We start from the raw sequence: 26,422 nt of genomic DNA, 5'->3' as shown, positions 1-26,422 counted from the left end.
GGCTCTGTGCCTATAGTTCAGCAGCTTAGGGAGCTAGCCACATACACTGGACCTGGAGGGTTGGAATAGAGACCCGGCCTGCCAAACAACAATGACAACTACAACAACACACACATAAAAATAGCCAGGCATTGCAGCAGGCACCTGTAGTCCCAGCTACTTGGGAGGCTAAGGCAAGAGAATTGCTTTAGCCCAAGAATTAGAGGTTGCTATGAGCTGTGACACCATGGCACTCTACCAAGGGTGACATAGTGAGACTCTGTCTCAAAAAAAAAAAAAAAAACACCTCATTTGTCAGGAAAGAGAAAAAGTAATACAAAGTTGTTAATCATGAATTTTGAAAGAAGTAATATAAGACATTTTCACTTATTTCAATAAATTAGGGAAACACCTAAAAAAGACATTTATATAGTAAATAAAGTAAATAATTTGAGAGAAAATAAACTGTATTATTACATTTAAGTAAACATGAAAATTATATGTTTGAATGGTGGGTTAACTTCTCCAGTCGTCTTCATGAATGTTTTGTAGAAGATGGCAATGGAGCTTTTCCTTTCTGCTTAGCACTCTTTTCCATTTTTACCTGCAAATTTAAAATATTGATATAATAATCTTTAAACCATTCTGAAGGAAAAAAAGGTACATCAATCTTATTTAGATTCATGTCTTAATTAACACAGCCTTTCCACACAGTTATTAAGCTGATAAATACTAAAGCCACAATTTGATAAAGGGACTAACGACATATGTTAAAGTGGTTTGATTTTAACTGTACAGAAGCATTTTAATAAAAATAACATAAAAATGAATATTGCTTTAGACAAAAGAATGAATTAATTTAAACTGCTACTAAAATTAAAAATTAATGAAAAGCTGAAAAGCCTATCTATGCACATTTTCTACAAAGTTACAGACTGCACCTCATCACCTGGATTATCTCTGGAACATGGTCATGCTTTAAGGATGCTTTCCTATAATTCTGGTTTCTACATTCCAGTTACCTTCCTAAAGATCTTGCCCTCCTCTATTACAGTTAAAGCAAAGCAGCATCACACATACCCCCAACTATGGCCTTGTAACTTTTTAGACTCCTTATCGTCCTTTTCCACAGGACTAAAGACCCCAGAGAACATAATGCCCACCTGCCTCTTACTCACCACCACTCACATTCACACACACCAATTTCCAGAGGCAGCATCACTGCCTTACCCCTGCAAGAGAAGGTGAGAGAAAAAATAAGGGAAAATGGATAGAGACAGGGCCTCCTACCCTCTAAAGTAACAGGAAGATTAAAAACTAGCAGAGACCTGGTTAAACCAGTCCACTCAATCCTATCAAATGGCAAGTAATAAAAATTCCCAGCAACGTCCAGGTGCAGTGGCTCATGCCTGTAATCCTAGCATTTTGGGAAGATATGGTGGAAGACTCACTTGAGCTTAGGAGTTTGAGACAAGCCTAAGCAAGAGTGAGACCCCATCTCTACTAAAAATAGAAAAACTAACTGGACATTGCCGAGGGCACAGGGAATCCCAGTTACTCAGGAGGCTAAATTCTTTCTCCAATGCAGAAGTTTGAGGTTGCTGTGAGCTACATGGATGCCATGACATTCTAGCCTAGGGCCAACAGAATGAGACTCTGTCTCAAAAAAAAAAAAAATTCCCGGTAATAAAATCAGATTACCCTCTGTCTCTTCCACATTTTCCCCCTCTCTCCTCTTTGAGTTGGTTGGCAACCTGATTAAGAAACACTCATTATCACTCTTGCACACCATAGCCATAAACAGGTCATGTGAAGGATTCTCAAAGAATACCCTATTGTAAGACAAAGATTATAAAGGCTTTAAAGTTAAATAAGGGAGCATTTGAATCCCCCTTCCGCCATTTATCAAGCATCTGAGGCAAGTTAATTGAATCAATTTCTTTTCATTTGTGTGAAAAAGAAAGGTTATAGTAATACCTACTTCTCAGGATCGTTCTAAAGGTATAAGATTACATATTTATATTTATATATACACAAACACACATATATATAGTATATACATATACATATATATATATATGCACTCAAGCACTTAACAAATGCTAGTCCTTTTTCCCCTCTCCTTTAAGACTAAGTATTAGATTTGTAATAACATCAAAAAAGAAAAAAAAAGATACTAAACAACAAGCAAAAGCCAAAGCTGTATTTGCTACTTGCTCATCTGTAATAGCACTTTGCAAATATGTCCTTGCAGGGGTGTCCAACTTGCAGCCTAAAGTCCACATGCAGATTATGTGAGGACTTTTTTTGCTTATCTGTGATGGAGGATATCACAAAATTTATGCATGGAGCTTTTTTTTGGCTCATGAGCTTTTGTTAGTGTTTGTGTATTTAATGTGTGGCCCAAGACAACTATTCTTCCAATATGTGGCAGAGAAGAAAAAGGGTTGGATACTCCTGCTAGTTCTTTTCCTTTTTTTTTTTTTTTTTTTTTTCCCTGGCAGGAACACAGTGTCTTGTACCTAGCAGATCTTTGATACTTCTTTCCTTAATAAAATTCTCCTCTCTTGGGGAAAAAAAAACCAAAGGTCATCTACAGCACAGGAAAAAAATTTGACCTGATTTATTTTAAAAAGCACCTTTTCAGTTATATCTAAATGTAACTGGTAAACTATGTTACCACAAAGGCTTGCTTTATCAAAGCTGACTTACAATAATGATAGGTTCCTCCTTGCCAATTGTCACCAAACAAGATACACACGTGGAGCGTTGCTCTGAACTGAAAAAGGCTCTGAACTGTCAAGAGATACAGTTTCCTAAGCATCCAAATGGTTTTGGAGTAAAAGACAAGACAGTATGTATAGAACCTATCAGCTCAGAAAATCATTTAGATTTAGGCTTCTTAGTTTTTATACTTATTAATCACACAGGCTACAGAGTTTATAAACTGTACCACAAATGCATAAAACATGTTCTGGAGAGTTATAAACTACATCTCATAAATCCATAAACTCTAGATATATTTACAAGCCATCTGGTTAGACCAGGTATATCCTTATCTTCCCTAACCCTTAACCTAATCATCTATCCTTATTCTCCCTTGACTTTACAGCTTTTCAAATCTTTGCCTCACAATAGGGTATTCTTTGGGAGTCCTCAGATGACCTGTTTACGGATACAGTGAGCATGTTTGGGAAGATACAAAACAGTCAACAGTCCCAAGCTTCTAGAGCAGTGATTTTCAACCCGTGTGCCATGGCACACTGGTGTGCTGTGAGAGGATCTCAAAGTGTGCCACGAAATTTTTTAAAGATCATTAATTAAATTATTTTTGAAAGAAATTCAAAGCATAATAAGTATATTCCTTTTTTAGTCTTTTTCTTGATGAACATAATTTAAACGTGCCATGGAAGTTTCACTATAGGTTCTACTGTGCCATGAGATTAAAAAAAAAAAAGTTGAAAAACACTGTTCTAGACAGTGGGAATTCTAGAACCTAGTTCCCCATAAACCTCTGAGCAAAAACTTAAATTTGGCTATGGATGTGTAAGTCCCAAGAATGGCAACCGATCTGATAATTCCCACCCTTGATGCTGCTACAAAACAGCCTTTTCTTTCATCACTCAGATCATTTCACCCCCATCCCTCACATCCTACTATACCTTTCCCTTTGCTATCGTGTAAGTTTGTGCCCCCTCAAGATTCATGTGTTGAAATCTTAACCCCCAATGTACTGGTATTAGGAGGTAGAGCCTTTGGAAGATATAGGGAAAGGAAAGTTGAACAAACTTAGTATGAGTGACCCCATCTTTGTTCATTTGTTGACTTTTAGCACCTCACCCTGGTCTCAGGATGTCTGGAGTGTGTTTACTACCTTCAGGGGGACTTGGCCACTCTCTCAGAAGAGATGATAAACATTCCCAGGTTTCTGCCTCACATTTGAGTTATACACAACCACTTGTGCATTATTCTTTTGAACACTGGGTGGGGGGGGCAAGAGCAGAGACATGAAGTCTCATCCATGGAGTGGATGGACTGCTGGGACTGGGACTTCCCAGCTTATGAGCCTAGGCATAGGTGTTCCCCTGGTTTGGTGAGTGTATTATAGTTACATATAACTTCTCTCTACTGGCTTGTGGACAAACCTCCCAGCAGTTGGAACCATGTCTACTGATGCATTCCACAGGCTCATGAAGTGATTCAGAGAGTATATTGTAATTGTAAGTAACTTTTCCCCCTAACTCTATATTTGCTTTCTAATATTATATATAATTTTAATTTATTTCTCATCTCTTACATAATCTTACCCATTCAAAAAACCCACCTTGCTTCAGAATCTTAGAGCATGAACTCTTCCTTCGATTTCAAAAGCACAACAGAAGGTGTGCTTTGATTTTGAAGGTGCTTTGATTAGGTCACAGGGGCAAAGCCCTCATGAATGGGATTAGTGCCCTTATAAAAGAGCCCCAGAGAGCCATCATGCCCCTTCCGCCTGTGAGAACACAGCAAGTAGATGCCAACTATGGACCAGAATGCAGGCCCTCACACCAGACACAAAAACTGCCAGAACTCTCACATTAGACTTTCCAGCCTCCAAAACTATGAGTGTAAGCAATCAATTTCTGTGTTTATAGTATTTTGTTATAGCAGCCCAAATAGACTAAGATACCCTTAGACCAGAGCTTTCAAGAAGAACTTTCTATAATAATGGACATATGTTTTATATGTTTTATATCCATAAGTTGAGGGGGCACAAACTTACACGAATATATGTTTTATATCTATATCTAAGGTAGCCACTAGCCACATGTGGATACTGAGCACTTGAAATGTGACTCGTGTGGCTGAGGAAATAAATATTAAATTTTAATTTGTTTAAATTTAGACTTATACAGCCAGATACAGTGAATGGACACAGCACAGATACAGAATGTTTTCATCATTACAAAAAATTCTATTGTTTAACTCTACCTTAAATCATATCTAGGACTCTCCCTTTCCACTTCAAAATTCTTAAGCTCCCTTTCCACTTCAAAATTCTTAAGCTAACTCTCTTTCATCAACTTACTTCCTGTGCTCTTGGACGGATTGCAAATTTACTTAAAGTTCTCCTTTTTCCGCAAGCCAAGTCTTGTCTAAGAGACACAGAAGATACAATAAAAAGTAACAAGTATGCCTTTTTTTGTGGAGTTCATTATCTATGTGAACCAATAACAGTGCCCACAAAGCATCTAGAAAATAATCCAAAAGAATGCACATTCAGCCATATGGCGAAGATACTATTCCCAGTACCTGATCAAGCCAACATTCTTGCATCTAACAAAAACCAAAAATAAAACTCTCAAATGTGAACACCTCCATGAAATTTATCAAAAGTATAAGAAGTAGACATGTATGAAAGTGAGTAACAATTATCCTTGTGACAATTTTTTCAACTTTCTACAAATATTTATTGAAAAATTACACATAATGCACTATACTAGGTAGTAGGGAAAATATAAAGATAAATAAAATACTATTCTCATCCCTAAGGCATTTACACTGTGGTGGACAACTGATGAAACATATTTCATCATTATCTGATGAAAATGACCATTATTTAAAGCTATGAACACATCAAAACTATAGATGTTTAAGCCTGGAAGCTGTTACTATATGTTTATGTTTAGTGTTCATTATATTTCTCAAAGCTTACTGGGTAATTTTAACTTGAATCAGGATATACCAAAAAGCCTCTAAAGACAAGACATGATACACAGTAAGAATTCAAAACATATTCAATCTTGAACAATTAAATGTCTTCGAATAATAAAAAAGGTACATGTATTTTTTTAAAAGCCTTAAGGTACATATAATTTACAATTATGTTGAGGGCTAATGATTATTGATAATTTTATTTTTGTACTTAGTCAATGTTTATGATTGAATTATATTTCATGTTATTCATTAGTCCTATTTCTGTCTAAATTATTGTAAGTAAGCCTCAGGGCCAAGTACCAACTATAAGACTTTAAGAATTATTCTCAATGATGTTCCACATTTGATATGCAATAATTCTACAGTGTTTTGGTTATAAGTAAATTTTTAATGAAAATAGATTTCCTGAAAAACCTACCCTTTCCTGATACCGTCTTTCAAAGAAAGCCATATCATCCTCTTCAGGTCTCCTTAAGGAAGAAAGTTGACTACTTGTACCTACTAACAAGCAAAAAAAATCAACGTATTTATATCATCATATAGTCCCCTAAAATAAAAAATAGATAGAAAAGGTTCCTCTTGTCAGGTGATAATGTTTCGTTTTACAAACCAAAAATGGCCTAAACATATCACTGGTCCTACTATCTAATTCCTTTTTAGAAAGAATAGAATCACAGGACAAAAGTAATTTTCATTGGCAAACATTCTTCCCATATTCGATGGCTCATATTAAATAATACCACGTCGCTATTGTATAAGAGTATACTTGGTTTTGTCCAACTGCTTTTTACATTTTATAACTAGAAATCTGTGTTCCACTTTACGAGATAATGCATAGAAGTAATTATTGAGGCTTTATATAGACAACCATAGTGATGATACTACCTGCTTCAAAATTTTTGAAAACTAAAACATTTTATCCTCTTTTCATGGTATTTGCTTTGTAAAACTAATCAAGGACTCGTTTGTGTGCTGGAAGAAATTTAAAAGTGCTTCAGTAGGAAAACTCTAGTTGTCTCAGAGGTACCCCAAGACATATGTGGGAAAGTTCACCTTCATTGCTAGTGAATTTCTTCATTAGATACTTCTGTTTCCAAAAAAAATATCAACCTGAACACCTGTTCATCTAGTTTCTGAACCATATAAACTCACCCTTAATCAGTAACATAAAGACATATAACTCCAGGCTCAGCACCTGTGGCTCAAGTGGCTAAGGTGCCAGCCACATACACCTAAGGCGGCGGGTTCAAATCCAGCCTGGGCCTGCCAAACAACAATGACAGCTACAACCAAAAAATAGCCAGGCATTGTGGCAGGCGCCTGTGGTCCCAGCTACTTGGGAGGCTGAGGCAGGAGACTCACTTGAGCCCAGGAGTTGGAGGCTGCTGTGAGCTGTGATGCCACAGCACTCTACCCAGGGGGATAGCTTGAGGCTCTGTCTCAAAAAAAAAGACATTTAACTCCAGACAGTTACCCTGGGCTACAACCATACTCTGTTGGCTATCTTTTAAAAAGCCTAATTGAGAAAAATAAAATGAGAAAGCTTGCTTAGAATACATGCTACCTATATACTTCTCTGGAAACTCAAGGTCTATCCCTGTATCATGTTGGGCCATTAGAGCTAAGTCTCTTGCAGACTTAACTTCACTGCATTGTATTTTAATAATATATTACCATTTATCTGGTAAAATGGCATACTGCCAATCTTACCAAAAGTGATTACCAGAAACAAGCACAGCCAGGTGTGGTGTCACACACCTGTAGTCCCAGCTACTGGGGAGGCGAGGCAGGAGGATCACTTGATCCCAGGAGTTTGAGATTGCTATGAACTATGATCACACCATTGCACTGTACCCAAGGCAACAGAGCCAGATTCTGTCTCCATCTTTTTTTTTTCTTTTTTTGAGATAAAGGTCTCACTCTGTTGCTGCAAACTGGAGTATCGTGGCATCACAGCTCACAGCAACCTCAAACTCCTGCACTCAAGCAATCCTTTTGCCTCAACTCCCAAGCAGCTGGGACTACAGGCACCCAGCACAACACCCAGCTAGGTTTTCTACTTTTAGTAGAGACGGGGTCTGGTTCTTGCTTAGACTCATCTCAAACTCCTGAGCTCAAGTAATCCACCTGCCTCAGCCTCCCACAGTGCTGGGATTACAGGCATGAGCCACCACGCCTGGCCCAGATTCTGTCTCCAAAAAAAGAAAAAGAAAAAAAAAAGAAACAAGCAACCATCTGCTGCATTTGCTAAAAATAAAAAAAAAAAAAAACCTTTTGAGGACACCTTGGCAATTGTATCACTGAGGGTCACCATATAGACTTCTACAAAATCCAGCACTGGAATAACATTAATTAGCATTGAGGAACTTAAGCTTCCACCCTTCTAATAAGGAAAAGTATTTAAATGACCACACTTTCCTCTGCTCCTTGGCCACCACTATACTTAGTCAAAACTGAAGCTTAATGCAGCAATCACATCAACCTCGAAGTGGCCATAACTGTGTCCTTTATTTCAGTTTTGATTTCTGATTTCTATCTATATTTTATCATTACATACAAAGTTCTTACAACAACTTTTATGTTGTTTTTGTAAGCAGTCTTCAAATCCCTTTTGAAGAATGTCAGTGTATGAAAAAACAGACAAAGCAAATTATCATCTAAAAATATTTTAAAATATCAAATACCAAAGCCAGGCATAGTGGTTCATGCCTACAATCCCAGTACACTGGGAAACCAAGGTGGGTGAATTGCTTGACCTCAGGAGTTCAAGACCAGCCTGAGCAAGAGTGAGACCCCACCTCTAAAAAATAGCCAGGCACTGTGGTGGGTGCCCTATAGTCCCAGCTACTCAGGAGACTGAGGCAAGAGAATTGCTTTGAACCTAAGAGTCTGAGGTTGCTGTGAGCTATGACACCAGGGCATTCAACCAAGGGTGACAAAGTAAGACTCTGTTTCAAAAAAAAATCCCACTAAACCATACAAAGTACTTCTTTGAAATAATATAGGAATATTGTAACTGGAGATTCTATAGGAATACATATGGAATAATATAGGAATATATATATACATAGGAATAGTGTAAAGGAATAAATAGAATATAATATAGAAATAAAGAAATACAATGCTCAAAATGAATTCTACTTGCTCTTAATTTATAAATTATAAATGCTGCTAAACCCATGGTAGTCACTGGGTTACATCCCTTTGAGAGAACCCACTAGAGGGCTCTCTTATTCCAACACCAGAGCAACAACATGTACCCAGAATAAGGTTGAAAACTTAATTGTATGTTAATATTATAAGAATCCTCAACATTTTCAGATTTAGCTATATTTCCCAATACATAATGAAGCTGCTGGCTTTTTTGCAGTACCTGGCTAATATAAAAGAGAACAAAATGATAGATTCACTTGAAGTCAAATTGTGATTATAAATAGAAAAAAGGAGAGAAGCCTATAAAACAAATCAAAACCCTATATTCTAACTTAATACATCCAAAAGTATTTCTCGATTTAATCTGATTACCATCTTTTAATGTTTCAGGAGAAGAAACAGATGCTGCTTGAAAGGCTTTTAGAAATGGGTGATCCATGGCTGTAACTGGAGATTCTAAAAATTCAACTGAAGGTGCACCTGAGAACAAAATAGAGAAGGAAAATTAAATCTCTACTTAAAAGGCTACCACCAGTTACTATTTCTTTCTTTTTTTTTTTTTTTTTTTTAGACAGAGCCTCAAGCTGTCCCCCTGAGTAGAGTACCGTGTCATCACAACTCACAGCAACCTCCAACTCCTGGGCTCAAGCAAGTGTCCTGCCTCTGCCTCCCACGTAGCTGGGACCACAGACGCCTGCCACAACACCTGGCTATTTTTTGGTTGCAGCCGTCATTGTTGTTTGGTGGCCAGGGCTAGATTCGAACCTGCCACCTTAGGTATATGTGGCTGGTGCCTTAGCCACTTGAGCCACAGGCGCCCAGCCATCCAGTTACTATTTCTAATGTGAAATAAATTGGAGTCTCAGCAAAATCATCAGAAAATCCTTTCTACAAAAAAGCAATTTTTATTCAGATTTTTTAACTACCATATGAAGTAAAGGCAAATAGGTAAAGGATTTTTGCATTTCTCAGCACATTTCTAAAACCTTTTTCACATACAAAAAAATATTATGCACTAATGTAATTGTGTGTCAACACAGAAATACAAAACCCTAATATAATTTACAAAACACTATCAAAACCAAGACATTTGCAATAAGGAACTTCTGGTTGGAGAGGGTTAAAAAAAAGTATACTTTTACTCTCCTCCTTCCTGGGAAACCATGACAAAGGAAGTGTGAAAAAATAAAACAAGCAAGCTCCTTCTTCACCAAAATGAGAAATACCCACAACCCCAAACCAAAAACCACAAAGACCAACTGCCTAAAACATTGACTCTTGGGACCAAAAGGAAGGAAGATGCAGAGGAAATTTATAACTGTTCTTTCTTCACAACACTCCCTCCTCCAATACCCCATCCTCACACCACAGGTAGAGGGAAGGAAATAAAATTTTAGTCCTAACTGGTTTAAAAGTTAGTCCTATCTTACAATGTAAACAGTCAGGGACAACTGATCAGTCTTTTTCCCCTCCCTTCCTCAGCTACTCTCTCCTGGGGAATGTGGGAAAATAGGAGAAGGAGCTCAGGTCCACTGAGGTCTTTGTGCTATGCTCTGGTGGCTGCATGTCCTATGGATCTCAAATGCTCCAGGTTGGTGGAACTTGTAAATTGGTCTCTCTGCCAAGATCTGATACTCTAACACTTGCTCTCACAAGAAATACAGATCCCCTCAAGTGCTTGTCACTTCTTCTCCTGCATCACCCCTCTATTGAATCCCCCACACGTCCAGCTCTGCTCTGAGATCACCTTGGCCCCTGCTCTGACAGATGCCACTGCAGGCCCACTCCTCACAGTTCAGCTGCCTTCATAGCAACCCCTCAGAACTGGGAATTACAGTTTCTTTTCACATCAAAAAGGAACCAAACTTGAGCCAGGTGTGGTGACTCATGCCTGTAATCCTAATACTCTGTGAGGCTGAGGCAGATGGATTGCTTGAGCTCAGGAGTTTGAGAATAGCCAGAACAAGAGCGAGACCCAGTCTTTACTGAAATTAGAAAAACTAGCTGAACATTGTGGTGGGCAACTGTAGTCCCAGCTACTCAGGAGGCTGAGGCAAGAGGATCTCTCAAGCCCAAGAGTTTGAGGTTGCAAGGACAGAGTGAGACTGTCTCAAAAAAAAAAGGAACTAAACTCCAGTAAGAAGTCTCTGTCTAGGTGTGTACATGGCTAATATAGTAGAAATCTCTTGCCCCTGCACTCCTCTACACCTGAAATTTGGACAAAAATATCTTATGTTTCCCCTCCTCCCTCTGTTTCTTCACCCCACCTTCTTTCAGGCAATGGAGGAGGAAATTTTTCTTTCTTTATAAATGTACAATCATGCATCACATAAGATATTTCTGTGAGTAACTAACTGCATATGCAACAATGGCCCCATAAGATTCGTGGAGCCAGACCATAAAGGTGTACCATTTTTTTATCTTTTGTACTATGTTTCTATTATACCTTTTCTACATTTAGATATGTGTACATGCTGTACAGGTTTGTAGCATAGGAGCAATAGGCTATACCACCTAGCTTAGTGTAATACACTCTGTGATGTCCGCATAGTAACAAAGTCACCTAAGGATACATTTCTCAGAACACATCCCCATCATTAAGCAATGCATGACTGTACTGTGAAGATACTTAAGTGATAAAATACCAACCTCATGTTTTCACAAAAAATAAATGCCAGATATGTGAAAAAGCTAAACATAAAAAATTGAGTATTAAAATAAAATGAAGAAGAATATATTTATAAAATTCAAACAGGGAAGGCTTATCTCCAAAATTTAAAAAGCATAAAAAAAATGTTTTTAAAGATTAAAAGACAAGTGACAGATTGGGAGAAAATGTCTGCAGAATAAACAACAAAGGGTTAGTATACAGAATATATAAAAAGACTTCCTCTAAGTCAATGACAAAAGATAAAAACAAAGAGCAAAAGATACAAACAGGCAATTCACAGAAAGTGAAATGGCCAATAAATATGCAAAGATCCTCATCTCATTAAAAACCAGGGAAATAATAACAATTTCATACACTGGAATGGCAAAATAATTAAGTTTAATTGGCTTAAATGTGAGGGAAACAAGTAAATGGAAACATCACTAGAAGAAGTAAAAACAGACACAGCATTTTTTGAGGACAATCTGTCTTAACAATTTAACGCACTTCAACCCAATGAGTTTATTTCTCTATATCTACTTTAGAATCAAATTCACTCAAAGATACAAGGAGGCAAGCTGAAAGGTTTTCTTGGCAAGATTATTTGTAATGGCCAAAAGGAAAAGCCCTAAATGCCACAAATAAGGAAATGGTTAAATTTCTGTATCTATAGTGGAATACTGCGCAGCAGTGAAAAAGAATGAAGTAGATTTGTGTGTCTTGATACAACAGGCCTTCACAATTTTTCTAGGTTTAAAAAATAATAAATAGTGAAAATGTATGCTAAAGAGAAAAAGTAATGATGATGACAAATTATCCTCTGGGAAAGAATTAGGTAAAAAGAAGTGTTCAAGGGGGCTTTCCACTTCATTTCTATTGTTTGAATCTTTTACATATAATATATATATATATATATTTGTATTCATATACTTTTTTAATTTTAAAAAGTGCATGCTTGGTATAAAATTGTTTTAAATCTTCACACAAAGAAACGTTTAAAGTAGATAGGAAATAAATTTTGCTCCCCTATCCTGCTCAATTCTCGGATGGATACAGATACCTTCAAAAGTTCAGGATATAAGCTCAACACCTGTAGGTCAGCGTCTAGGGCACCAGCTACATACACCAGAGGTGGCGGGTTCGAATCCAGCCTGGGCCTGCCAAACAACAATGACAACTACAACCAAAATATAGCCAGGCGTTGTGGCAGGCACCTGTAGTCCCAGTTACTTGGGAGCCTAAGGCAAGAGAATTGCTTAAGCCCAAGAATTGGAGGTTGCTGTGAGCTGTGACAACATGGCACTCTACCAAAGGCAACATAGTAAGACTCTATCTCAAAAAATAAAAAGAATAAAAAAATAAAAATCAAATGAAAGAATGTTTTCTGGAAAAACATGATGGCTATAAAGTCCTTAATAAACACAAGTCTTCACTATTATTAGCACACATAAAAACCATATGAAAAGCTCAAACTTCATGTATCATTAAGTAACTTACCGATTCCACTGTCATCCAATCGCATGTAGCCTTCTGCCAGAGAGCTGAAACCAGTTAATCCTCCCATTGCTGCATATGGAACATCTCGTCCCACTGGTTTCCCCTGAGCCAATCTTTCTTGCTTAGTTTCTACTACTGTGTCATGGGCATATGCAGGCTGACCACAAGCACAAGTGAAGCAGCTATGGAATCCTGAACATTTAGAACCTGAAGCAAGATGTAAAGAGAATTAAATATTTTTAAGTACATGTACTAGGCTGTCTATCCCAAAGCCACTTAGCATGGCCAAAGCCAGCTGAATCTAGATCTTCTAGCCCCTGTAACTCTTATCTCCAGGATATGAACTTCCTCCCAGCCATTGCTCTTACTTCTGAAATATGCTAACATGATAAGGGGGTATATCACAGGAAAAAAAAAATTGGAAAAACCAACTAAGACAAAAAGAAATTGTGTTGTACACAGAAGACCCTGGAAATGCAGGCCTTCGCAAAAATTAAGGGACAGCCAAGTGGCCAGGACTAGGTGAAGAAAAAATACAGATACCTCCCTACAGATCAATTCCCCATAAAAGCTATCCTGGAAGACTGATCCATAGACACAGAAAAGATGTAAGGAACTACTACTCAGAATAAAAATAAGTACTGATTCATCAAAATGGATGAATCACAAAAATATTATGCTAAGAAGCTAATCACAAATGACCACATAGTCTATGATTCCATTTAAAGAAAATATTCAGAAAAGGCAAATACCTAGAGACAGAAAATAGATTATTGGGTGTTCACTTCAGCAACACATATACTAGAAAGTAAATTGTTGGTTACCTAAGTCTGGGGAGAAAGAATGACTCCTAATGAATAGGGAGTTTCTTTTCAGGATAACAAAAATGTTCTATACTTTATTGTGCTGATGGTTGTACAACATTCACTCTGATTAACATATTAAAAACCATTAAATTGTATATTTTAAATAGTTAAATTGCATGTATATAAATTATGTCTTAATCAGGTTGCTATATAAAAAACAAGCCATATTGGAATGGAGGCCAGAATATGCAATTAACAACATCTTTACCCAGTCACACCTTTGACCAATGTGCACAGGCGCCAAGGCCCAGAAGTAAACAAGTTTTATCCATCTACTTCCATACTTAGCCAATAAAACACATATATTCCTACCTCTGTCATGAAAAATGTTTTATTACATATTTGATCATAGATTTCAACTCAAACTACTAAGTAAACAATTGGAATTACTATCTCCTAACTGGACTACTGCCTTACCTATTCCCAAAACTGTGATCGAATGAATGGGCATATGGAGTGCAGGTTGGGATGTGGATCCAGGTATTGAGGTAAGAGTGCTATTGCATACATAGCATTAAAGTTATAATGTTACATTTTATTCTTCCCATCAGCCTGTGTTTTAGACAATTATACAAGCAAATTGTAAAAACCTTTTGACTTATAAAATGCCTTTTAAAAATCTGTAAGTAGGGCTCAGCACCTGTAGCTCAGTGGCTAGGGCACTGGCCACATACACCAGGCTGGTGGGTTCAAACCTGGCCCAGGCCTGCCAAAAAACAATGACAACTAAAACAACAACAACAAAAAACTGGGCATTGTGGCAGGCACCTATAGTCCCAGTTTACTTGGGAGGCTGAGGTAAGAGAATGGCTTAAGCCCAAGAATTAGAGGTTGCTATGAGCTGTGACGCCGTGGCACTCTACTGAAGGCAACATACTGAGATGCTGTTTCAAAAAAAAAGAAAAAAAAATGTAAGTAGAAGTTAGTTGATCAAACTCTCAGTATTCAAAAACTTGAGTCAGATTACATCTAGTGATTTTTTGAAACCTATCACTATTACTTAATTTATATGTACTACATGAGACTAGAGTTTATGATTAACAAACATACAATAACTCTTTTGAGTTTTTCTGCAAAAATGAAATATCAGAGTATCTACCCACTGAATTTTCTTTATTTAATACTGACTCTACAACTAAATAAAACTGGCACATTAAATATTCAAGGAATATTCAACAAAGGCACATTAAATATTCAAGGAAAAAACATAAATATTCAAGGAGAAACATAAACATTCTGTGTTTGTATGTTTATAATAATGAAACTCACATGCATTACACGTAAAGCCAGGCGCAGCACTGTGCTGATCTGCAAAGTGTTTGCATCTGCAGCGAATGGGCTGAGTACCATTCAAAGGGACATAAAGGTAAGCCTTGCACTGGCAGCCAGTCACTCTGCAAGGCAGATCAATGGGGCGCTGTTCAGGAATCATTTCAAAGTCAGTTTTATGCTGTTTATACCTAAAGAAAAATGAATGAATTAAAAAAAAACATAACCACAATACAGATATTACCAAAAATTACAGTTTCTTCACACCTGTAATCCTACCACTCTAGGAGTTCAAGGCAGGTGGATTGCTTGAGTTCAGGAGTTTTAGACCAGCCCGAGCAAGAGTGAGACCCCATGTCTACTAAAAATAAAAATAAAAAAATAGCCAAGCATGGTGGCGGTACTGATAGGCCCAGCTACTCTGGAGACTGAGGCACAAGGATCACTTGAACCCAAGACTTTGAGGTTGCTGTGAGGTAGGACACCACAGCACTCTACCCAGGGCAAGAGTGAGACTCTGTCCTCCCCCCCCCAAAAAAATTACAATCTCTAATTTCTATTCTTTTAAATGTAAATATGATTTTTTTTATTTTTATCATTTTGTTTTGTTCTTTTTGGTAAAGTGACAATAAACCCCCTACATACAGTATTTCTGTCAACTATGTTGCTTTGGTTAGAGGAAATCTTCACTCTTATTTTAGATTTTTATTTTTAGTTATTTAAGAAGTTGTTTAACAGCAATACAAAGAAATACCATATTATTGCTACAGATTGTTTTCTGGTTTTGTTTTTTGAGACAGAGTCTCACTTTGTCACCCTCGATATAGTGTCATGGTGTCATAGCTCATAACAACCTTAAACTCTTGGGCTTAAGCGATTCTCTTGCCTCAGCCTCCCAAGTAGCTGGGACTACAGGCACCCTCCATAATGCCTAGCTATTTTTAGAGACAGGGTCTCTCACTATTGCTCAGGCTGGTCTCAAACCTTTAAGCTCAGGCAATCCACTCACCTCAGCCTTCTGGAATGCTATGATTACAGGCATGAGCTACCATGCCCAGCCAGATACTTTTATATAAAAGCACAACCAAAGATTATTTTTAAAAGTTATTTATAAAAACTATTTTAATCAAAGTGCATGACTTAAATTTTTTTCATAGGTTTGCTATTTAAAATTGAAATAAATTCAATGAACATGCATTATTATAATTTATTTTAATATAAGTTAATTTTTAACTTTTAACTTCAAAAGAAATTATCGATATTTTTGAAAGCACTGTAATTTTCTCAGTCACTCAATCCCTTCTCAGAAAGGGATACTTCAGTAAAATATTATATTTGTTAATCTCAATATGAATCTAAGAAACGCAAGTTAAAATAACAACATACCATTTTTCACCTGCAAAAAGAGTAAGGTTTTTTTCTTTTTTAAGAGACAGAGTCTTACTTTGTTGCCCTTGTTAGAGTGCCATGGCATCACAGTTCACAGCAACCTCTAGCTCCTGGGCTTAGGGGACTCTCTTGCCTCAGCCTCCCAAGTAGCTAGGACTACAGGTGCCTGCCACAACGCCCAGCTATTTTTTTGTTGTTGTTGTTGTTGTTGCAGTTTCGCTGGGGCAGGTTTGAACCCGCTACCCTCAGTATATGGGGCCCAGAGCCCTACTCACTGAGCCACAGGCGCCACCTGAGTAAGGTTTTTTGTTTTTTTTTTTTTGCATTTTTTGGCTGGAGCCAGGTTTGAACCCACCACCTCCGATATATGGGGCTGGCACCCTATTCCTTTGAGCCACAGGTGCCACCCCGAGTAAGGTTTTTTTTTTTAACTACATGTAATTAACAATGCCATCAAGAGTGTTACAAAGTACCAATCTCATTTAATGATGTTTCAAGAAACAAAAAGATTCATTCTTTAACCAAAAAGTTCATTTTTGGAGAATGTATTCTAAGAAAATAGTCCCATGTATAGGAAAATCTTAGTGCATAATGGTAGCGTTAGCAACAGTACTTTCAACAGCAATATACAGTATATACACACACACATAAGGAATGGATAAGTAAATTACTAGACAACAGTTTTCAAATGCTTTAGCAGTGAAATTCTTTCTTCAAATAAAATCTTTCACAGAACCATAATATATAAAACGGAATCGAAATTGATTAAAGCAAGAGGAAGAGCCAGAATTAAACTTTGTCCTGCTCCTACTCTGCCTTTCTACCTAGCGCACCCCTGAAGCTCCCTCACACCTCTGGGGAACATGAGATAAGCACAACTAGACTAGCTGGAATATAAAGTAGGTATTAAAAATCTTGTTTGTAATTACTACATAACAATGTACAATTATTTATCTGTGATTCTGTCATGAAAAAATAGCGAAATGTTTTACACATACACATAATTAACAATAAATGTACTATGTAAAGGAAAATAATCATACAAACATAGTGAAAAGTATTAACAGTAGCTGGCTTTTAGTAGTGTCTTCTACTTTTCTATATATTCCCCATTTTTCTTAAAAACCATTTATCACTTTTATGGTAGGAAAAAAATAGTTTGGACAGAGACCCCACTGAGTGACCAGTTCTCCATCGAAGTTGGGTTGGCTCAATTTTGAGAGTCAATTCCATGCCGTATGAATGATACAGAGATAAGAAACTGGCACTAAATTTATACAAGAACAAATTACAAAAGCTATACAAATTTACTAAATCCTTCTCCAATTCTGAAAGATATCAACACATTCTTCATCCTCCACTCCTCTTCTCAGTGTTTTTAGTTGGGATTGCTAAATAAGCTTATAGTCAATCTGTACACATTACTCACCCTAGCAACTGCGTAACAACCTTTGGCAAATTCAACTCTGTAAATAACAACTGTACAGAAAGTCTTTCATGAAAGACTTTTTTTTTTTCCTTTGAAAAAAAGAGCCCCAGAAACTGCTATCAGAATGGGGTGGTTCTTCTTCAATGGTTCCCTTAGAACAGAAAGTTAAAGTTGCCTGAAATCATGTAATAGGTTCAAAGATTCTTCTGTGAAGCAACTTGGTTTTTTGAATTTTACAACTGTCAGACAATGGTACAATTTAAAGTAGAGCAAACATACAGCAAAATGCAAACCTGGGATAAAAGCAACACACCTCAGTGACTGGAACCCCAGGTATTTCCTTTCCTTTATGTGCTTTCCTTGGACCGTGACCATGTGGGATATAAAGCAGCAGACTTGGATTTTTGTTTGTTTAAAGAAAAGTGTCAACGTAGCAGTTCTTTAAGTTATGAAGGGCAATTAGTAAATTTAAGAAGAAATGCTTCTATTTGTAGATATATAGTATGACTGGTGTGGGTCAATTCAAGCAACTGTTAAGTGGTTCTTCAGTCTGAGGATCCATTCTTCCTGTACCTTGTCCAGTGACAGGAGATGCAGGTACTCTGTGCCCCAGACAAACTTAAAGACTGCTGGTAAAGTTGTAGGGGCACTCAAATCTCTTCTACCAATGATAAGGAAGAGTTGCTTAACGTGATAGGTTGCATGATGAGTTCTAAAAAGCTATGACAGAAATGTTAAAATTACAGCCGAAAAAAGCTTTAGATAATTTCTACTGCAGTAATCAATAAGGGCCTATTTTTAAGTGTTACTCATTACAGTGTTACTTATAGAAGCAAGATATGATTTACTACAGCTTTTTATTTTCTAATCAATCATTAGACAACTTAGCGATAGATTATCTTACCTATGTGTACAAAAACACAGTGTCTCCGGGCCCACAAGTTTACAATCCATTCCAGTCGGTGACCGCCAGCTCACAAATAATCTGTTTTGTAAGCGCATAGGTAAAACTTTTCTTTTATATTCTTCATATTCTTCAGGAGTAAAAAGTTTCCCTCCATCATCCTCACCAACAATTCTACAACAACAACAACAACAAAAAATACTTCTCTTAAGCCTTAAGTACTTATTTCCCAGGTTAAAAATACTAAATTCTGGCTCGGCGCCTATAGATCAACCGGCTAAGGCGCCAGCCACGTACACCTAAGCTGTCAGGTTCGAATCCCCAGCCCGGACCCGCCAAACAACGATGATGGCTGCAACCAAAAAATAGCCGGGCGTTGTGGCGGGCGCCTGTGGTCCCAGCTACTTGGGAGGCGGAGGCAGGAGACTCGCTTGAGCCCAGGAGTTGGAGGTTGCTGTGAGCTGTAATGCCATGGCACTCTGCCCAGGGGGACAGCTTGAGGCTCTGTCTCAAAAAAAAAAAAAAAAAAAAAAATACTAAATTCTAAAATTATACTGGTATATTCAAAGGAAATGCTACTTTTTGATTTTTTTACTTTATGCACACGATGATAGCCAAATTGCATACAAGAGTAATAAAACTTTTGCTTCAGATGGAGTTAAGGACATGCTACCCCAAAACACAGCACCCTGGCATTTGTGAAAACAGCAGAAGTAGGAAGGTCACTCTCATCTTCTCCTCCCTCTTCTTCTCTGAAGCAGTTTATACAATTTTCATTCCAGAAATGTCCTCCCTGCACCTGAAGGAAGGGAACGTGCTTATCTTCTTAGACATGGGAACACAGAGAAGAATCTGAACAAACAGGCCCTGCTAAGTTCTCTCCAGTTTATCACCATTGTTAGATTGTATTTTCTGTCCTGCAATCGTATTTCTCCCATTTTTCTCTTCAAAATACACAGAGGCCAGTTGCAGTTGCTCATGCTCATAATCCCAGCACTTTGGAAAGCCAAAATAGGAGGATCCCTTGAGACCAAGAGTTCAAGACTAGCCTAGGGAACATAGCAAAACCCTATTCCTACAAAATAATTTAAAAATTAGCCAGGCATGATAGCATGCGCCTACAGTCCTAGCAACTCAGGAAACTGAGGCAGGAAGATCACTTGTTCCCAGGAGGTCAAAGTTACAGTGAGCTATGATTAGTCCACTGCTCCCCAGCCTGAGTGAAAGAAGACCCTGTCTCTTAAAAAAAATTTTTTAATTAAAAAAAAAAAAAAAAGATAGGATTCCCTGACTCATCAAGCTCTTCATCTTCACTTTCCAGCTCAGAATTCCAGACAGTTCTATACCCAAAACCATCAGCGGGACAGTCAACGGCAATGCAGGAAGCTGAAGAACCCAGGTGCCCAGACACCTCTGGGTGATTTGGACCCACCTCTTTCAAGCAGAGTGGTCCCTCTCGCTTGGGTTTTCCAGACCAAGCCATGACAGTCTCACCTCTCATTTGCCGCACATCCTCCTGCCTCGACCCCGCACCCTCCTGCTGGTCCTCGCCAGTAATTCCCATTCACCCAGTTTCTCAGCTGTCAAAAAACCCTGGATGGGTAAAAGAACCCATCGCCTAAGGTGCAGCATCCTTTGTCAGAGCACAGGGCAATGAGCCTCGTCCTGTTTCTGGAGGGGAGTTTCTCCAGAACCACCAAAATTACACTAGTTTGCGACTTTCTCCAAAAACCAGCGGCCCGGGGCTGGGAACACGTTCGGAAGTTCACTTTATACCTATTACTGGATTAATCTGAACTCTGCCAACTTTTATGATGTGTACTTCTTCGATGGCCATTTTCAAAAACAAATGTGGACTTTTACATAAATCTAGAGTTAATAATCCTTTGACAGGAAAGACCTTTTAAATGGCTTCCAAATTCTTATTACAGAATAAAACTGCGTGTCACTACAATATTTAATTACAAAACAGAGAAACGTGACATCCACGTAGGCCTCCCCCAGCAGCCCGGGAACAGATTCCCACAGCCCCAGCGCTCGCCCGCCGGCGCCCAGCCGTCCGCAGATTACGGGCACCCAGCCAGCCCCGGGCCTTCGCCCCCACGGAGCGGCGGGATGCAGTCCCGGAGCCTCAGCCTCACCTCCGGTACTCTAGGTACTCGTCCACCGCCGCCGCGCCGCCGGGAGGCAAGGTCTGGCGCTCCATGGCCGGGGGGAAGCGAAAGGCGCTAGCGCTCGCCGTCCGCCCGCACCCCCGGGCCCCGCGCCGCGCCCCGCCCACACGCCTCCGGATTGGCCGAGCCCGCAGATCGCGGCGGGCGCGCGCAGCGACGGCGCAGGGCGCGCGCTTCCACCTGGCCACCGTCTGCACCGCTCAAGATGCTGTCTGCCTCTGTTGACAGACCTTGTCGCTGTCTCCTCTCCCTTTTCCCCAACCGGCAATTCTCCTCCTAGTCCCAAGAGACAAAGGAGTGCGATGCCTTACATATAATGGACGCATAAAATATGACATATTTCTTTGTACGGCTTTTGTAACTTAATCCCACCTCTTGAAATACGTGTAAGTGGTTTTGAGAAGATTTGATTAGATTGAGGCCCGCCTTCCTTCATTATTGACAGCTTTGTTTTCCATATCGGCGTTCTAAAAATTGCATAAAATCAATAGTCCTGCATTTAGTTTGGGTGACGTTAAAGCAATGTGACCTTCAAAGGAAATGAGTAACAAGTTTAAAAGGAAACAAGTAAAAACAATTTGGGTAGGTTTTGTTTAACCTTTGGAAAGACTACACAAATCATTTAAAAGTTTAATTACCATACAATTGGTAATTGGGCCATAATTTGGCTTAGCAACCTGGAAAAGGGGTAGGAAACCCACCGTTAGTCCAAGGGAGGCGTTAAAACAGCAAGAAAAATTATTCTCTGAACTTCAATACCAGTACTTTATTTTTAAAAATTATTTTCGGCTCGGCGCCTGTGGCTCAAGTGGCTAAGGCGCCAGCCACATACACCTAAGGTGGCGGGTTCGAATCCCCAGCCCGGGCCGGCCAACCACCATGATGGCTGCAACCCAAAAATGGCCAGGCGTTGTGGCGGGCGCCTGTGGTCCCAGCTACTTGGGAGGCTGAGGCAGGAGACTCGCTTGAGCCCAGGAGTTGGAGGTTGCTGTGAGCGTAATGCCATGGCACTCTACCCAGGGGGATAGCTTGAGGCTCCGTCTCAAAAAAAAAAAAAAAAAGAAAAAGAAAAAATTATTTTCTACATATGTCAAATATATATGTATATTAGAAAAATTATTTTCTACATATTCCAAAAAGCAAAATATCATTCAAATTGAGAACTTCCCCTGTCCATTGGTCTAAAGTCCCCTTCCTTTTCAGGAGAGTTGGACAGTAAGATAAAGAAGTGATCCTGAAATCAGGTACATATTTTAGGGGAGAGATCCAATTACCGTTCTCTCCATTCATACCTGTGGTTTGTTGTTGCCTATTCTACCTCTTTATGAGCTCCTAGCCCTGCTTTCTGGCAGCAGCTAAAGGAACAAAGATAAATAGAAGAAAATACCAGGCTCTGTGAGCTTATGGAAACATGGCAGGGGAATGTCTGTTTAGGCAAGTACAATTTAATGAGTCTAGAGGGAAATGATTAAAATAGCCCCAATGCAATTGTGACTCTTCCAGGAAGATGCTGGAGCAGTAAACTCCTCTGGCCAAAGACATCAACAAAAATATTGGGCATGACAAATAAGGGTACGGAACAAACTAGAAAAATGTTATCCTAACCTTATATAAAACCAACTCTTTTGCTAATTAGAATACTGTATGGTTCTGACCTCTGCTTTAAAAAAAGATATAAATGAGCTATACGCCAAAAAGTGTAGCTAAATTAATCTAGGAAGTAGGATGGACAGAGGGAACATGAAGATTGCCGAGACAACTATTAGACATTTAACATATTTATTCCTCATAAAACTTTACCGCTGTCAAGAGGAAAGAAGCCATACTCTATAAAATAATTTAAAGAAGTTTACTCTGAGCCAAATTTGAGGACCATAGCTCGGAGTCATACCCAAGAAACCTGGAAAAAATAGACTTGTTTTGGTGAGGGGTTACGGTTTTGTTTTATACATTTCAGAAAGACAGAAACTATAGGTAAAGTTATAAATAAATACATGGAAGGCATACATTGATTTGGCCTAAAAAGGTGGGACATCTCAATGCAGAGACCCACAGATTATAAGTGGGTTTAAAGATTGTTTAGCTGACCATTGGCTAAAAGATTTAGGCTCTAATAGACCAGGAGTTAGCAAAAAGGAATGCTGAGTTAAAATAAGGGTCTGTTAAGCAGAGACAAACTCCAGGACATATTCTCAGATTCAAGTAGCTTGTTGTGCATATTGAGAAACTGCATAGCTTTAGGCCTGCTAATGAGTCACAAAGGACATCTCTACGAAGGCAGGGGGACATGCTGAGGCATGTCTAATCTCCTTTCTCATGGCTAGCACCTCAGTTTTAGGGGATCGTGTTGGCCAAGAGGGGGTCCAGTCAGCTAGCCACTTGGGGGGGGGGGCATGGCACTCTACTGAGAGCAACAAAGTGAGACTCTGTCTCAAAAAATAAAGAGTTGTTATAGCTCCAGAAAGTTCATTCAAATTCAAAAAAGGGCAAAGGAGGGCCCCTAAGAGCAGCTGTTGCTTTTATCAAGAAAGAGTTTTCTGGCTTGGCGCCTGTGGCTCAAGTGGCTAGGGCGCCAGCCACATACACCTAAGGTGGTGGGTTCGAATCCAGCCCGGGCCCGCCAAACAACAATGATGGCTGCAACCAAAACATAGCCAGGCGTTGTGGCGGGCGTCTGTGGTCCCAGCTACTTGGGAGGCAGAGGCAGGAGACTCGCTTGAGCCCAGGAGTTGGAGGTTGCTGTGAGCTGTCATGCCATGGCATTCTACCCAGGGGGACAGCTTGAGGCTCTGTCTCAAAAAAGAAAGAGTTTTCTGGCCAGGTGCTGTCTCATGCCTGTAATCCCAGTACCTTGGGAGGCTAAAAGAGGTAGGAGAGATTGGTTGAACCCAGGAATTCCAGGATGCAGCAAGCTATGATCACCGCTACAGCTCCAGCTGTGTGACAGAGTAAGCCCCTAGCTCTTAAAAAAAATTCCTAGAAACACCTCTGCAAAAGATTTTCACTTACACATCATTCACTAGAACTGTGTGACAGGACTAACCCTAGGTATAAAGAAGTCTGGGAAAACAAACAGTACTTATGTTTCTGGGCTCTATGACGGAGTTGTCAAGGAGAGGGTTAGAAATATATGATGAGATCCAGCAATCCCACTACTGGATATTTACCACCACCACCCCCAAAAAATCATTCTATGAAAAAGACACTTGCATTCGAATGTTTATAGCAGCACAATTCACAATCACAAAGATGTGGAAACAACCCAAGTGCCTATCAATTCATAAGTGGATTTATACAAAGTAGTATATGTATACCATGGTGTATTATGCAGCCATAAAAAAAATTGGTGAACTAATATCTTTTGTAATTAACTGGATGGAACTGGAGACCATCCTTCTAAGTGAAGTATCAGAAATAAATGGAAATAAGTGATCAACATGCATGCATACATATGGTAGTAAAATTCAATGGAAATCAAGCAGATGGAAGAGGAAAGGGGGAAAAAGGGACAGGTAAGTTCACTCACAGGCATAATGCACACTATCTGGGGGACAGACACAACTGTAACTTTGACTCAAACTGCGCAAAAGTAATGCATGTAACAAAAACAACTGTACCCCTGTAACATTCTGAAATAAAAAAAAATTTTTTTGAGACAGTCTTACTATGTCACCCTCGGTAGAGTGCCGTGGCGTCACAACTCACAGCAACCTCAAACTCTTGGGCTGAAGCTATTCTCTTGCCTTAGCCTCCCAAGTAGCTGGGACTATAGGCACCTGCCATAACGCCCAGCTATTTTTTGTTGCTGTTGTCCTTGTTTAGCTAGCCCAGGTCAGGTTTGAACCTGCCACCTTCTGTGTATATGGCTAGGGCTAGTGCCATAACCACTGTACTATAGGCACCGAGCCAAAAAATAAAAATTTTTTTTTAAAGAAAGAAATGTATGTTGGGTTAAAAGTGTATGTTTCGTTAGCCAGTACACAGAGTCTACCACAGCTCACTGTTGAACTGCTTAATATCCATGCATATCCTTCTTCCTACGCAGGTATTTTACATTGAATACACTCATAAGGCCCTCAAGTAAGACAACCCCAAAATCTCAGCCAGCTATTGCATCCAGGTTGATGTCTGGAGTCTCTGCAGTCTCATCTATCTGACAGTCTTAATTCTGACTAGTCCAGTTCATAATGACTTAATGGCTCAGCAGTTAATAGCTTACAAGACAAGAAAGGTATCTCTTCAGCATGTATCTCTAACAGATAAAACCTTTTTTGAAAATCCAAAATGCCATTATCACACCTAACAAAACAATAGTTCCTTGATATCATCTAATACCCAGTCTTTATTAAAATTTCCCTGACTTTGTTCCTTTTTTCTCACCCTCCCCTCTAATTTTGTTCTAATTAAAATTCAAACAAGGTCCATATTATATTTGATTTATACGTGCTTAATAGATAACAAGTCTTTTGTAATTTTAAACACTTCCTTTTCTCCCACCCCAATTTTTTTGCCATTTATTTTTTGAAGAAACTGGGTTGTTTTTCCTGTAGAATTGTTTCTGAATTTGGCTGTGTGCAGAAAGGAGTCACTTAACTACATTTTTTAGCCCCTGTATTTTCTGTAAATTGGCACATGAATCTTGAGAGTTGGGTAGGTATTAAATTCAGGAGCAGTTCTTTTCACAAGAGTACTTTATTGATGGTGCTGTGTCCTAAATTCATGGGTAGAAGTTGAGGGAACAGTCCAGGTGAGGGTAAAAGTTGTGGGAACAGCCCAGGTAAATTTGGTCTGCTCTTCACTTCATAAGGTGATACTGTGTACTTAAAGGAACCAGTTTATTCGCCAGCCTTCCAATCACCCACCCCCGCACAGCGCCAACTCCATTTTCTCTGCAATCCTCTGTGGATGAAGGGGAGGTCATGGATATACCTCATTTGCTTTTGCTCTGGGCCCTTTAGGGGTCCCAGCTTAAGGTAGAGAAAGTCTCCTATTAGACTCCCTACCCTGGGCAGGCTGTGGTCTTTGACCTCAGACCACTTCACTGTACTACGCCATCAAAACTGAAGTTCAAGGTTCCCCCCACCCTGACAGCTGACAGGCAAAGGCTGTTTTAGTACGCTGCTCTCCTCTCTAGATTCTCAGTTGGGGGTGGGGAGTGTTTAGATTTGCACTAGGATTGGCTATGTGATATTAAGTACATGTAACATTAGAATTTATTGTTTATTTTCTTAGATGTTATAATGGAATTGTGCATAAGTAGGAAAATATTCTAATTTTCAGGAGATGCTTGCTGAAATATTTAGGAGTCAGGTGTCATGATGTCAATTTACGTTCAAATGATTTAACCATTGTGGAATCTATTAAACAGGCATACAGTTGTTTATTGTATTATACTTTAGACTTTTCCATTTGAAA

The 26,422-nt window shown here is 39.0% G+C and overlaps 1 protein-coding gene across 6 annotated transcripts; it reads right to left on the bottom strand.

Moving 5' to 3' along the window:
• Positions 1-489: 489 nt before the first annotated feature.
• FAM221A (family with sequence similarity 221 member A) lies at positions 490-21,054 on the bottom strand. Of its 6 annotated transcripts, none has more exons than XM_023512481.1 (8): positions 20,975-21,054; positions 18,834-19,007; positions 15,112-15,302; positions 12,977-13,183; positions 9,202-9,309; positions 6,095-6,146; positions 1,168-1,211; positions 496-583 (listed from the first exon to the last, which is right to left on the bottom strand). In XM_023512481.1, the coding sequence occupies exons 1-8, from the start codon at positions 21,037-21,039 to the stop codon at positions 561-563; spliced, it is 864 nt and encodes a 287-aa protein (XP_023368249.1). In that variant the 5' UTR covers positions 21,040-21,054; the 3' UTR covers positions 496-560. The 6 variants fall into 6 exon arrangements, with proteins under 6 accessions (XP_003788554.1, XP_023368248.1, XP_023368249.1 ...); XM_023512482.1 differs by having other exon boundaries at positions 534-583; positions 1,158-1,211; XM_003788506.3 differs by lacking the exon at positions 1,168-1,211 and having other exon boundaries at positions 490-583; positions 6,095-6,177.
• Positions 21,055-26,422: the final 5,368 nt, after the last annotated feature.

The sequence above is a fragment of the Otolemur garnettii genome, unplaced genomic scaffold, assembly GCF_000181295.1.
Source record: "Otolemur garnettii isolate 467f Iridium unplaced genomic scaffold, OtoGar3 scaffold00028, whole genome shotgun sequence".
NCBI classification, from domain to species: Eukaryota; Metazoa; Chordata; class Mammalia; order Primates; family Galagidae; genus Otolemur; species Otolemur garnettii.
This window is presented reverse-complemented; position numbering and strand designations above follow the sequence as displayed.